At 41.2% G+C, this 15,517-nt stretch overlaps 1 protein-coding gene across 2 annotated transcripts; it reads right to left on the bottom strand.

Annotated features, from left to right (window-relative positions):
* Positions 1 to 193: 193 nt before the first annotated feature.
* On the bottom strand, positions 194 to 15,246 carry ITM2A (integral membrane protein 2A). 2 transcript variants are annotated; one of them, XM_074964480.1, is made up of 6 exons: positions 15,074 to 15,246; positions 10,343 to 10,474; positions 9,845 to 10,033; positions 6,521 to 6,631; positions 4,306 to 4,456; positions 194 to 944 (listed from the first exon to the last, which is right to left on the bottom strand). In XM_074964480.1, the coding sequence occupies exons 1-6, from the start codon at positions 15,143 to 15,145 to the stop codon at positions 856 to 858; spliced, it is 744 nt and encodes a 247-aa protein (XP_074820581.1). In that variant the 5' UTR covers positions 15,146 to 15,246; the 3' UTR covers positions 194 to 855. The 2 variants fall into 2 exon arrangements, with proteins under 2 accessions (XP_074820581.1, XP_074820580.1); XM_074964479.1 differs by having other exon boundaries at positions 15,062 to 15,244.
* Positions 15,247 to 15,517: the final 271 nt, after the last annotated feature.

The raw sequence follows: 15,517 nt of genomic DNA, 5'->3' as shown, positions 1-15,517 counted from the left end.
GGGGTCTGGGTGTATGTGGGGGGGGTCCAGATGCAGCTGACTGGGGCTTGGTAGGGTGGGGATCCGGGTGGCTCACTGGGGAGGTGCAGGGGGAATGGGGCTTGTCTGGGGGGTAGAGGGGTGAGGCTTGGTGGGAGGGTCTGGGTGTGAGGGGTTCTGGATGCATAGGGGTTGGATGGATGGGAATTTGTAGAGCTTCCTACAGCCAGGGGAGAAATCTGGGGGTGGGTCTGACACAGCCCTGGATGCGGTGCAGAGGAAGAGGAAGTCCCATCCTCCCCAGCCCAGCCGGGACTAGCAGTTGAGCCTGGCATGATGGTAGGAGTCATCAGCCGGGTCTTCCCCAGTCCCGCCTCACAGCCGGCTGCCCTGGGCAGCCAAAACGTACTGCTCGGGAGGGCTGCATGACCGCTTTTGTGGCTTCCCTTTGCATCCCCGTCAAAGTCATTTTTCTGTGGGGAAACAAAGAAATCTGCAGGGGACATAAATTCTGTACATGCACAGTGGTCTAGAATTCCCCCAGGAGTAATTCCGACCAAGGAATCAATTAACATCATATATGTATTTTTTTTCTGCCTTTCCCAGAAAAATTCTAAGTCAAACGCATTCAATGGATAAGTTGATAACACATTTCTTCTAAACATCTCAAATTTCAGTTTTACGTAAGACAACTAAAAATACTGTTATACCAAGGATCAAAGAAAGCTGAAATGGTGGTTTTGTAATACAAGCAATACACAGGAGATGCATAATAAGGCTTTTGATTATCACTGCACATTTTAATTTAGAAGTCAAACTGTAAAGCTCAGACTTCTTAATGAAGATGTGAAATAGTCACTTTCCATCCAGTGTCTTTCACTGTTGACAGATCTTTGTTTCAATGACAAAAGAATTTTCGAAGTGTCTGATTGTATGACAGTTCTCAGCTGAGCGCTTCTGGAGACCTGGGTGGAAGAAAAAAGTAAATTAGCAAGCTACAACATTGTGTTCTTTACAGATATCTAGAAGTATCTGTATATTTCTTAGGAGATAGCAGTTTATGACTAGCTTAGTCTGGCAATATACAATTAAGTACTCAATAATAGTGTAAGGTCATTCAGTTAGTTATCACTATGGTTGTACACAAGCTTGTTTCTACTGTTTAATTATAAAAAGCCCACTATTCTCAGAGCTGTGTTGACATTATACTAGGGCTAAACAAACAGGTGTTAAATACCTCTTATGAATAAATGTAAATTTCTTTTTGTTTCCAGTATCCTCTCAGCCCTTCAGACTGTAAGCTGCTGTCTCTAAACTAATTAAGGTCATGCCATAAGCCCCTCTACTAAACCATAGCCCCTCTTAACTCTTCCAAGCTCCTGAAGGCAATTCTCCCTTTGGCACCTCTTTCCCTTCCTGGGTTCAGAGAATTCTGAAGTGGCTGCAGAGAGGGTGTTGCAGAACAAAATCCTTTTTTGTTCAGCCAGATACACTTACACCAAAACACTGCAGAGATTACTCCTCTGGGGCCCAATCCTGGTCCCAGTGAAATAAATAGCAAAGCTTCCACTCACTGATAGGAATAGGATCGTGCCCTCGATTGCCACTCTGCTGACAATGGATAAAATACATTAAAAACTTGACAGAGCATTCTCAGTACATGTCGGCAGCAGACCCCTACCATACCCAAATTGATTCTCCCACATGGTTTTAATGAAAATAGATTAGACAGAAGGACAAGCGAAACATGGCAATACTGTAATCAAATCAATAGTTGATCAAATTCAGTCTCCCTAGTGGAGTGCTCTCAGTGATGTCAGATACCTCATGAAAGCTAAGAAGCTGACTATTAGCATTAGTTTTGTTTGGGTAGTTTAACAGAACACACAGAACAAGAGTTTCCAATGAAAGTCTCTTCCAGAGTAAAAGGAAAAAGGAGTACTTGTGGCTCCTTAGAGACTAACAAATTTATCTGAGCACAAGCTTTCGATGAAGTGAACTGTACCTCACGAAAGCTTATGCTCAAATAAATTGGTTAGCCTCTAAGGTGCCACAAGTACTCCTTTTCTTTTTGCGAATACAGACTAACATGGCTGCTACTCTGAAACCTGTCTTCCAGAGTACTAGCTGCTAACAGTCTGTTTATACCGTTATGATAAACTGATGAGAATGTTGGCCTTCACTTTGAATTTTTGCTTATTTTAAAATAGCTTTTGTAGAAAGTTTATAAAGTCAGTGGGAAGTTCTGTAACTGGGTATAAAACTGCCCTGTATATGGAGTCTCAGTTAAAAATTTACTATATGTAAACAAAAACAAGCCACACACTACTGTCCTTCCTCCTCTGTTCCTCAAGCCCAAAAAACTTCCTGGGAAAACAACCTGGTCTGAAGTGTCCACAAATTAGTGGTGAAAAAATCCAGGACATGAACTCCAGAGTCGAGGACCTCTAACTAAAGGTACCGTGTCTTCAACCCCCAATATCAGTTGCCTCTTCCTATTATTTTCTCTTCTCTTCCCCCAGAAGAAGTGTTTGCAAAATGAGAATATACCATTTAATTTTAATCAGTTTTAGTGTCACTGGTTATATAGGGCATGGAGGCATTTACTGCATATTAACAGCAAGATGTTATCTTTTAGACTAGGATTTTCTATGGAGAGTTTTAGACCCAAGCAATTCTCTTAACAGTATAATTACAAAACCCTTAAAAAAAAAAGTAAGGAAAAACCGGCTTAATTAGAGCAACATACTGTACCACAGTAAAATGTTTTTACTTATTTCCTGGAAAAGACTTACATGCAACCAACTCATGTAAATGGCAGATTTGAACTCCTGCTGTCAGTGCTAATGCATTAGCATGGCATGTCAGTGACACAAATGGAGGGTTAATACACTAGAGCAAACAAAAACTGATTACTTCGTATTTAGGCAACTGCAGTACACTACTCAAAGTCTTCAGTGCATTGACCACTCACTGGAACAGAGCATCTATCTGAACTAAAAGAGTATGTGCCTACCAAGGGAGTTAAAATTAACAACCTCCCCATCACTTTTGTAAGCTTCTCAGGGGGACTGAGAGATTCCCGTTTCTGCATATAAAGCTTTCCTTCTGCTGTCAGAAGAACAGAAGCAGAAACAAATCAACTGATCCTTCAAAGTTTTATTCTGCCAATAGCAACAATATCAAAGAAACATGCAAAATCCCAGTTGATTTGGAGCAGGAAGAAGACAAACATAAATGTTGAGGCAACAAGGTGGAGTTGTACCAGTTACCTAACAGCAACACATATTAGTAGGGTCCCTTCCTCCCTGGCAAGCCCAGGCTAGAAGCACCTGCAAATTTAAGATACAAAGAGCAGCACCAACAGGCTGTGAAGGAATATCCTGTCAGATCACTTCAGACAAGAGGATCACTCTAAAATGGAGCAGGGAGGAAAAATTGGATAAGTTCACTGTTTGGCAAACAACTTCCTCTAACCAACCCCTACATATTAGGGTGCAAAGGTTTAATTTCTAGAAAGGACTGACTTAACTATGCTGTGAACTACATACAGTAATTCTAGTATTAAAAAACCCCTTGAGTGCTTTAAAGAGCTGTGATGACCAGAAAGCTCCCAGTATCATTAGTGCTTTGGCGGCATATTTGTGTATTCAGACCCACTTCAAACAGCTTAGATACCAAATTCATTCCTGAATAGATGGCAGTGCTCTAGTTTGGTTGCAACTGAATCTTGCATCAAAATGTTTAGGATTAAAGCATGAAAGTCAACTGGTATCACATGCAGATCTAGGCATTTGTATTTCAGATTTCCTTTTAAGATTCCCTTGAAGCATTCATTACTTGTGACAAGAAGTCTCTAAAATAGATTCTACAATTTGTCAAAGTGTAACTAACAAAAGAGAAATCCCCTATTATCTGAAGACCAATTATCCAAACATTAGACTGTTAAATTTGGATGTCCCTCCCACCCTGCAGACAAGATTTCTATGTAAGCTAGTTTCTCAAATTCCAAATATTCTACTGCCTCAGGATCTCTGACTAAAATGAAAGAGTGAAAATGAACTCATGTTCAGGTTGGTGTTTTGGGCATATCATTGAGGGTTTTGTAACCTGTAATAGACTATGTCTCATTGGAGAAGAGAAACTTCAGATTCAAAGACTCTAAAGGGGAACAAAACTACATTAAAATAAAAATGTAAGTAAATGTAGTAACAGCCTGTTTAGTGAGGCATTAATACCTACCTGTTTCTGGAGTGAACTTTTTAAGTTTCCTATTTCCCCTCTCTATTGAGGTAGTATATTTCCTATACTGGAGGAAACACTCACCTGCTCTCTGATCTCTGCGCTGCAGTCTGAAGGTCTCTTTTCCTACACAAAGCTGGTAAATGAAGATGCCCAAATCAGACACATTATCTATCTCTTCTGTTACCACCATTTCTTCACGAACTAGGTAAGTCTGAGGCAAGTAAGAACCAGTCTAAAAAAAAAAAAAAAAAAAAAGAGACAAGGGAGTTAAATTCCTTCATTAATGTTCTGTTAAGAAATGATACTAGTCTTCTGGATGGTCACATAACAAAGAATAAATAATTTTGACCCCCTACTGGATTCTGTTCATTAGATTGTTAAAACAAAAACAGGATTCATTTTTAACATTATCTACCCATCATTAAGGGTCACACTCAAGTTGTTAATTCAAAGCTAGTTGGGGTACTATATTAGGAAAGTTGTAGTTAGAAGCTAGACACTCACACAACCCAAGCACATGAAGAAACTAAGTCTAACAGTCTAAGTAGATGGTTCAACCCCCACCACTATTCAAAAGTGGTATTTCTGTATTTTCCTTATTTGAGACAAACTATCTCCAATACCATAAATACACAAAAGAGTGCAGCTACTGCTTCCAAATATATTAATGACATGGCAGATATGAAGCTGCTGCTTCTGCAGCTAAGTTATATGCCCACTATAGCATATGGCAGCGTTTCCCAAACTTGGGACGCCGCTTGTTCAGGGAAAGCCCCTGGTGGGCGAGGCCAGTTTGTTTACCAGCTGCATCCGCAGGTTCGGCTGATCGCGGCTCCCATTGGCCGCGGTTCGCTGCTGCAGGCCAATGGGGGCTGTGGGAACTGGAGGCCGGTATGTCCCTCGGCCCGCGCCACTTCCCGCAGCCCCCATTGGCCTGCGGCAGCAAACCACAGCCAGCGGGAGTCGCAATCGGCCAAACCTGCGGACGCAGCTGGTAAACAAACCGGCCTCGCCCACCAGGGGCTTTCCCTGAACAAGTGGCGTCTCAAGTTTGGGAAACACTGCCATATGGTATTGTAATGTTCATGACAGGAAGAGCAGTGTGCATTATGCTAAAACGTGATCCTCTTCCTTCAGTCCAGCTATTAGACACTATCATGCCTGCTCCTTTTCAAAACGCACATACACTACATAGGAAAGGATTATAAAGTCTGCTTCCATGGAGATATGGGCACTTCCTAGCAAAAGTTATTACTGTTTCCAACACAAGTAACTAAACCTAGAAACCATCAGCCTTTAAGTTTCTCTCTCTGGTCAGAGGTGATAACTGCATTCTATTGATTTCAATGCTTTGTCATGACACATTGTTTTTCTTTAGTTTATAGGGAGCCTGAATAATATTAGACGTTTTAAATAGTTTCAAAAGGCCATCTGATTTTCTGGGTTTTGAGTAAAAAACCCTAAAATTTAAGATCAAGTCAAATAATTTAATAGCGGTTTCCTATTTGGGTTAAAAATGTTTATTTTTAAAATATAAAATTTAGGTTATTTGAAAGTTTAATGTCTTCATGAAGCTGAAAAATTATTATATTGCTCTATTTAACAAGCTGATATATGGATCAAATTTCACAAGTCTACATTGGCTTTGAAAAAATATTTACGTAAAAACACAGCCAGGGAAAGTTTAAACCCAGTTTTAAAATCTCATTTGGAGGCAGAAATCAGGTTTTTTCTTACTTTAACTCTAAAAAAGCAGAGTCCCTTGAAAGTGCCAATTCGTTTCAGAATTTAACACAGTTGCCAAGCCACTGGTTTCGAGTCTGTATCATGAAAAGCTCACAACTGCACTTCAGTGAATGATTTGAGGTCAACAATTGGAAAAGCAAGTGAATACAGTTTGTTTGTGAAAGTTTCTATTAAATCAACACAAACCGTTACAGTAACTTCCAGTTTCAGACCTTTGTTTTCCGAAGTCTGCTGCACGTTTCTCCATAGTGGCCAGATCTGATGTTATTTGCAAGTACTTAGCTTTCTTAAAGCTAGATATTTAGTATTTGAGAGCCGCTATCCTGAAAACTCAAGTTCGTTATCCATTCAACAGGTACAAAATGTACTGAAGAGTGACCATGAAGCTTTACCACAACGACACAGTAAACTGAGGAACAATACCCTTGGGAGCAAAAAGGTTCATTGTGGGAAGGTTATTGCTACTGAACTTTTTACTTGCAGTTTCATTTATTAACAGAAATCACTCCTTTAGCTGTACTATTCAAAGTAGTGAAGAAGCTGTACATACCGCCAGTTTTGCGAACAGGTCCATCAGATTCCTTGGTGGCATAACAATGGATGTGTTCAGAGGGATCACATAGCAGTTACCCAGTTGTAAGTCAAGATAAGCAGTCAGAAGCTATTACGGAAAGAAGTTTAATAGCTGTTCTCAATAAATCAAGTGTTATCTTAATTTGTGATGATTACAACTGACTGTTAGATTCTGTGAAACAGAAAACTCATTAAGTATTTAGCAGGCCAAGATCAGTGAATATTAAAAACATCAAAACAGAATTAGTGTTTTTAGACCAAGCAGTGATGGAACTAAAAATACGTTTATTGTAGGTGATTTCAGAACATGAAAAAGGCTACAGCTCTACCTCATGTAAGAGAGCCTCCTAACAGGAAGTGAAAGACAGACCACAGGAGTATAAGCCTTCACACTTTAAAAAGAGAGTCTTCCTACCAGGAAGGAGCGTCTTATGACAGTTAATATCAGGGAGAGGGCTTGGTATACTGAAGATGTGTTCCTGTAATTATAGGAGCCTAATTAAAATGTGGCTCTAGTCAGAAATAGTATATCCATGTTCTGGCTTCGTTTTCTGGAAACATACCCTGATTTGTTTCCACCATCAAATTAGGCCTGAATAAAGACTGAGTGGATGGGTCACTACAAAAAGTAATTTCCCCTCTGCTGATACTCACACCTTCTGTCAACTATTGGAAATGTGCGACGTCCACCTTGATTGCAGTGGTGTTGTTAGCACTACAAAAGTAATTTTCCCTCTTGATATTCGCCCCTTCTTGTCAACTGTTGAGAATAGGTCACTCCCACCTTAATTGAATTGGCCTCATTAGCACTGACTCCGCACTTGGTAAGGCAACTCCCATTTTTTCATGTGCTGTAATATTTATACTGCTTAATGTATTTTTTACTCCATGCATCTGATGAAGTGGGTTTTAGCCCATGAAAGCTTAGGTCCAAATAAACTGGTTAGTCTCTAAGATGCCACAAGAGACTCGTTGTTTATACCCCGATTTGTCACTTTCCAGTTACTTTCCTTTAGCTAGAAGATAGAGAATCCTCATGGGACAGTGTAGGTACCAATATAAACAGCTAGACTAGAGTATTTGTATGAACTATAATTTAGCAAAATACTTTCAAGAACCTCACTAAAAAGTTACCATAACCCGCTTAGTCTCTTCAACTGATGGCAAGGTTCTGTCAAATTAATTAATTTTAAAACAAAATCTATCCTTAACAACTGTAGATGCCAACTCTAAGTACTCAAAGTAATTTCTGTTTATCGAAGTGATATGTTTATACATAAACAATAGTAAGAGAAAAAAAGTGTATTAAGTTTTCAGTAAGTAGTAATTCCTTAGGCATTTCAACATGAGTTTTTTGCACTCAAAGGTTCAGCAATAGTCCAGGTAGACTTCAATCGTTACACAGAAACCCCAGTTGTAGCCTTTTTCAGTCTCTCTTTTGACATATGACCACGAAAGACTCCCTCAAATCCAGACAGAAGAGGCAAACTATCAGAAAGTCCTTTTAATAGCCAGTTCTTGGAAAAAGTGTTTGGCTTGAAAGCACTATATTGGCCTGCTAAACCTAGCAGGTCATGAAACATCTTTAAAACACCCACATCATTCTGATTATCCTTCTCCTTCCCTCCCCAACCCTAACATGATTTTAGCAGCCAATAGCTGCTAACTTCATGGGATTAAAGAGGGGGAGAGAACAAAGTTAACCAAATTGTCAGTTAAAATGACATTTCAAATTATAGCAAGGAAGGAAAAAGGCTTCATTACTCTCCAGCACAAGTGATTTCTGCTTCAGGACTCTGGAAATACATTGTTTCCAGTGAGCAGTGGCTGATTTATAGCTTCACAGCCAAGGAAAACTAAGGGAAGGTTTTTAAAAAGAATTGCCTTACAGCAATGAAGAACTGGGGGTAGACAGGCAGAAGCATGCACATGCTCTACATGTGGGGAGGAGAGTGGCAAGAACACAACTTAGGAAAAAGAAGAGTACACAAAGGGCATACAGGAGGGTGAAGAAAACAAGAAGTAAAAAGGAGTCAGCAGAAACTTGAAATGTTAAACATTAAGAAGAATACACATTTTGGTGTTCCGTTTATTCTATATGTAGGCAGTAGATTTTGAAAAAAAGGACATGCACACCAGTTTCCATTCCAGAGATGCCCTCCCCAAAATAAATTGAAATTTAATCTGTAGAAGTCTTGGACTGTCCAAGGATAAAAACAAACTTCAGTATACACTTCTGAAAAGCAATTTAATGTTTGTTGTTGTTTTTAACTTCTGAAATACACTAAATTGTAGGCATTTTCAAATATTTTTCTCAAGGTGGAATACTCTCAGAGTTGCTTTCCTTCTTAGGAGGTCTTTATTTCCCACACCCTAACCTTGCAAAATTAGGGTTAATTTTCAAAAATGCCAATTTTGATTGATGTCTGAATAGCTGACAAGACGACCTGTTGTGGAGAAGACTGACTGGGATACAAACTTTGAGGGCGGTTGTTCTCAAACTAAGTACCTAGGCTTCTTTTGTTATGTTTTTTGAAAAAAAAGAGACTTTCATCTCTAAGTGATCTTTATATTTGAGGTTAAATATAAGTTTTGGTTACTTTTGCAGCAATGTTTTTACACCCCAGCCCACCCCACCAAATCCTGGCTCTAGGAAGTCATATATGAATAGCCCAACAATGCTGTCAGTTCCTTGTTTTCAACTACTTTTAAATACATTTAAAGTAGGAGTTTGTCAAAAGCTTCCTTTCTGCCACACCCACAAAATAAATAGAAGTTGATATTTGTTTTGCTGTATGGGCCTTCCCTCAGTTTGCATTTTACTGTAGTATGCAACTAAAAAAGATCTTGTATGACAGATTTTATTTTTATTGGCAATTTTTACTCTTCTGTCCCAATTCAGGTTCAAAACTCTCATTCCTTTCCCCAGTTCAAATTGCACAATTCATTCCCAGGAGTTACGAAATCTATCATGGGCAACATTGTCAAATCACACAGCAACTGATGGATCCATTCTGTTAAATGAACCTGTTTCATTTAATTTATGGTTGAAAAGACTTCCAGTTTTAAGAAAGAGTAGTGTAGCTAGAGTTTACATCTAGACTAGTAAGCTTTGTTAACACAAAGAGACAGATTATCAACAGACATTTCATTACTAGAAGTGTGAGATGCATAATTGTCGGTGCCACACTGAAAAACAAAGTCACAGAAAGCTGACATTTAAAGCTATCACCCAGAGGACACATCAGTAGGAAAAGCCATCCATTTTTTAAAAGCATTAAAACGCCCCTTTTAAACTCACCCTGTCAAAATCATGGACAATAGCTGCTGGGTCACTATCTGAGAACTTTGGAACTGGAACATCAATGATTGCTATGTTATCATCTTCCCGAATATCAGCTTCTTCTGCAATGGGCAGGAAGTACGGTTCTATAGCACGATCCTGATTTTCATTTTCAAAGTAACACATTTCCCCACGGTACACCTTATGCTAAAAACAAAAAGAGCCAGCTGTGTTATTTTTTGGTGCTGCACTTTATTTTTAAATTTTAATCTAACACTAAATCAGAAGTTTAGTTTGTAGTTTAGTTTAGTTCTTTTCTACCCAAGCTTCAAGGATCAAGGCCTGTAACTCATTTCAGTTGTTAAGCCTGAATTTTTTATCAATACCATGACAGAAATCCTGTAATAAATCTATCGCTTACAATTAGTTAATATTTTGATTTTGGGGTTGTCAAAATAGGAAAGTTAACAAAACCAAACATTTATTCTGAACAAAACAAATAAATATTCACATTACCTTAGGCATGAAGTACTTGTAGATGCAGGCTCCACCAACTACAACCCCTGCTAAGATGAATGCAAGACCCAAAAGGGTCAATAAACATCTTCCAGATGAATTTTCATTTCCATGTGTTGCAATTTCTGGATCCTTTATAGAAAAAGGAACGAAAGATTTGACATAATTTAGTTGCCTGGAATTTACAGTCATCGTTCTTCTGCTACCTGTTTAAGTGCTCAAGCTTGACTTGTGATCCACACGGGGTGTCACTTTGTCTCTTGGGGAAAAGAAGCTGTATCTGAGAAAGGTTTTCCTGGTATGATGTCATGGCAACGTAAGACCAACTTTTTAAAAAACAAGTGCAATGAAAGTTGTTGTTAGTGTAAAAATATAGCTAATAGCAATTTCAAAAATCCTTTGGAATTCTGGCCCATTCTTAGCCAGAATTTGGCAAAAATGGCATGTCCTATGAAGTTAAACTGTCCCATTTCAGAATATTCAAAATAAATAATTGCTCACAGTAGACTAAAGTATAAAAGAAACCCCCCCCCACACACACACATTTCCACTAACCTAAAGAGTAGCCATTTTCTAACTCAATTTTAAAAATATGCAAAATTTCATTGCTATGTCTTACGTTCAAGATACAGCAGATTTAATGAGCTTGAGGCCATCTCTCAACTGTCTATTTAGCATGTGTATAACTAACTACCCTTCTTCAAATATCTTAACTGAAGAAACTCCAGCAAGTTTCAAAAACTTTTAAAGCAGCAGACGAGATCATTTTTATTTCATCAAAGCTTTTTTAAAGCTTGTTTTGTGCTTAATACAATGACCTCCTTTCAGAAGTTATTCCTGACAGGACAGAGTACATCAAAGCAAAGCCCACCAGATGCTATGTAAATATCTCCGTGTCATCCTATTACCCCCAGTCCCATGCTAGTTTTTGTAGTTTTACAATAACCTTTTCAAATTCTTTAAGTGATCATCTCCCTCTGTTCCTGTGTAAGAAGCCCATACAACCAGGAGGTGGGCTCTAGAGTGTTGCCAAATACACAACAAATGAGAAAAATATTTTTATTCAAAGAAGTAACAGAAGGTGTTACTTCTAAGAAATGGAAGCTAACGTCTCACATAAGTGTTATCTTAAACTGACTGTGTGTCCCTTAGCTGTGTTTGTCAACTGCATGCACATCTAACAACATATGCTGAGCAAACGGAGCATCAAAACATCAGAAAACAACTATAAGTTGGATTTCCCATGGCACGTTAGTGCAGGAAGAGATTACTATTGACTTAGATTCCAAGTTCTTTGGGATAGGGGACCATCTATTGTTTGTGCCTAGCACAGTGGGACCCTAATTCATGATTAGGACCCCTAGGCACTACTGGAATACAACTAAATAAGCACATTAAAAGGGCTTTTTGTAAGATTACTGAATTCCTTTTTAAAAAGGGATATCCATGTTTTGCCAAGCGCAAACTTGAAAATTCACACACCGAAGGAACTAGCTCTTAAGTAATCAGTTTAACACAATTTTGTCCTGTCACTGAACCCTGTCAGATGCTGGTTTATCTGACATTCTGCTAGCATACTACTGGGGTAACAAGTATTGCTGCAGCAAAACGACCACTAGAAGAAGGTTGAAAAATATTTTAAAGTTATTTAATTTTACGTGTAGTGAGAATTTGTTTCACCATACAGATATTTAGATTGTGGCACAAAATAAAACATCTTTTAAAGAAAGCTTACATTTATTGAGGCCAGTTTTATTTTGCCCTTGCCTATCTTTATCATGATACTGTACCACATATTCATATATACCATTAAATAGTTCCACACCCTTTCATACGATTACTTAAATCAAATGTTGGTGTGCTACTGAATACTGTGGTTCTAATTGTTAAGGTACCCTAGGCAGTCTAGATGGGTGCTTATTTCAATATGTAATAATAGGGAAAAAAAACTAGCTATGTTGGTTTGTGATGACTATACACAAGTCATGAGACATTTGCTGTTTGCTTATTTATCTTAGAAAAAGATTCTATGTGTGAACTCAGACATCTGAGTTAAAATGTTTTCTGCACAAGTATTTTCTGGTGCTCTCTTACATGTGTTGTTTCAGCAAACATTTGTGCCAGTCAACTTGTCTGCTTTCTACTATTATAGCAAATGCAAAAAGGAAGTGAACATAGCCAAACTGAAAAGGAGTACTTGTGGCACCTTAGAGGCTAACAAATTTATTTGAGCATAAGCTTTCATGAGCCACAGCTCACTTCATCTGATGCAAACTGAATTCGCTTTTATTTAAGTGGAGCTGCATGGTATTCACCCACTTCTAAGACCATCTGCTACATTGCACTGGAGTTGGAGTGAGGTGTACGTTGTTTAGTTTGAGAGAGTATTTTGAAAGGCATAATATAGTCAACACAAAGTAGCTCAGATCACAAGCTGCTCATCTTATTTTAATGAGAAAGCAAGAAATAAAGGGAATGGCATAACATCTAAATATGTTGCAGTGTACACATGTTTGTAACAGTGTTAAGAAACTTAAAGAGAATAATTAAAAATATACATCCACAATGCTATTTAAGGACAAGAGGCCTCAGACATTTTTTGGCCAAATAGAAGAGAACCAGTTGAATATGCTGCAATATATAGTCCCCATCTCAAAACTAATATGTATTTTCCCCTTAAAGTACGTAAAAGCCCAGGATAGATGGGAACTCAGCCTCTGAACTGTTGTGTGTCTGTGTCAATTACCAGGTGGTAAATTAGCCTTCCAGAGCTACCAGTTCAGTTACATGAAGGGGAGGGATAGCTCAGTGGTTTGAGCACTGGCCTGCTAAACCCAGGGTTGTGAGTTCAATCCTTAAGGGGCCATTTAGGGGATCTGGGGCAAAAATTGGGGATTGGTCCTGCTTTGAGCAGGGGGTTGGACTAGATGACCTCTTGAGGTCCCTTCCAGCCCTGATATTCTATGATTCCATGATCAGAGGTTAAGACTACAGTTAACTAAAGCAAAAGCATGGTGTAAAATAGTTACTAATTTTTCTTTATAGTACATCATTTAAGAAAATAAAGTCTTCCCACATATTTAAATGGCTGTAGTAGAATAAACCATATTGATAACTCATAAGGGGAGAGGCAGGAGAACCCAGAGAATACATGCCTGGGACTTTAGAGGTTTTCAAGGTCAGGCCTGACAAACCCCTGGCTGGGATGATTTAGTTGAGGATTTGTACTGTTTTAAGCAGGGGGTTGGACTAGATGACGTCCTGAGGTCCCTTCCAACCCAGATATTCTATGATTTACTTAAAACTGTTCTTAGAAGGAATTCTTAATTTAAGTCAGATTTGCCATAACCCAGGAGTTCTCAAATGGGTCGTGACTCCTCAGGGGGTCACAAGGTTATTACATGGGGGGGGTCGCAAGCTGTCAGCCTCCACCCTCAAGCCCCACTTTGCCTCCAGCAATTATAAGTGTTAAATAGAAAAAAAAAAGTGTTTTTAATTTATTGGGGGGAGGGAGGGCACACTCATAGGTCTGCTGCATGAAAGTGGTCACCAATACAAAAGTTTGAGAAACACTGCCATAACCCTAGACAGTTTACAACAATTCCATCTTTCCTAATAATTATCAACAATGCTTTCATAACAATGCAGTGGCAGTTGCATGTTCAGGCAGAATCAATTTTGAGTGACAAAAAGGCTCTGACCAGCAACATGATTTAGATAAAATATACAGAACTGCTTGATCTAGTTGGCTCACTCCTTCCAGAATACTTTCTTTGCCAATTTCACTACGGATGCTTATGCAAGAGTGAGATTAGAGTTTCAAATCAACACTCAGGTCAGCTGGTTAATTAAAGTGTAATCATTCCCCAGCATGAAAACACACTGTTTACAGGGAGCCTGCAGAGGGTTTTAAACCTAACCTCGGAGCTGGCAGAGGACGGAACACAACGAACTCTTAGCTGTTGAGGATTCATGACTCAAGAAGGGTGGCACAGAGCAGAAAGCAGGGAATGTGCGATTCCATTTCCATAAGTCACCCCCGTCCCCCATTAGCTCCAGTGCCCAGAGCTCGCTGCGCAGCAGGGCTTTCATTGGTTAAGCGCGGAGCTCACCGCACGCTAGCTAGCGCGGGTCCCTCCGGGGGTGCCCCGCAATCCGGGACGCCATCACAACAGAAAGTGGGTTAAAGGACAGAGAGCGGCTGTGGAGAGGGCCCTGCACACCCCGGCCGGCCTCCATTAGAGACAGGAACAATAACACACTGCCGCACCCTCCCCCCCGACACACACAAAATGGATCCGTCCCCTCCTCCTTTTCGCTCCCTGTGCGCTTCCCCGAGCAAGCGCAGGAGTGGCCCGAGCAGGACAAGGCCACCGCAGAAACCAGCGCCCCGCTCCGCGGCGGCGGCTCACCGGGCAAGCCACTGAGCCTCCGCCCCGCCGTGGGACTGGGGGGAAGGTGACCTGGCACCTCCCCCGTGCAGGGACCGAAGGAGGCCCCTCTTCCCCCTAGGGCGCCAGGACAGATGACCCCCTCCCCCGGCAGGCGGGAGCCCCCTCCCTAGGGGGCGCCCTCGGCCTCCGCCATTTTAGCCCCTAGCTGAGGGCGCTATATCCGCCCCCAGCCAACAGACATTATGAGAAGATGGCGGCGGCCCGGTTCCCCTCGTCGCTCCCCGACGGCGGAGGAGGCTCGCTCCCCGCAGAGCGCGTCCCGCACCTTGTCAGTTACCAGTGCCTCGGCCGCATCCTTCTTGGGCTCGTCCTTGTGGGCGAAGAGAGAACTGAAGGCGATCTTCACCATGGTGCTGCCCGCTCCGTGCTGCGCAGCGTCCGATCGCAAATCTCCCTGCCGCTGCCGAGCGCCCGCCCCTCAGCCCCGGCCAGGGGGAGGAGCCCGCCCGCGCCTGCGCGCGCGCCCTGCCGCTATGCTCCGTGCGTGCGTGCGCGCGGGTGGGCGGCCCGGGGCGTCCAGCGAGTCAAACCGCTGGCTCGCTCGTAGCGCTGACGCGAGCGGAGCCGCGCGGGCGGGCGCGCGCGCCCCCGCAGGCCGGGCGCATCACAATACTGCCGCCTGCTGTGCGGGAGGCCACCTTGGGAGGCCCAAGAGGGCCGTCCCCATGGCGAAGAGCCCGCAGGAGGCGGTGGCTTTCCAGGGGCGCCACCCAGGAGTCGC

This window comes from Natator depressus, chromosome 9, assembly GCF_965152275.1.
Source record: "Natator depressus isolate rNatDep1 chromosome 9, rNatDep2.hap1, whole genome shotgun sequence".
Taxonomy (NCBI): Eukaryota; Metazoa; Chordata; order Testudines; family Cheloniidae; genus Natator; species Natator depressus.
Note: the sequence above shows the minus strand (reverse complement) of the source record. Positions and strands in the feature narration are given on the sequence as shown.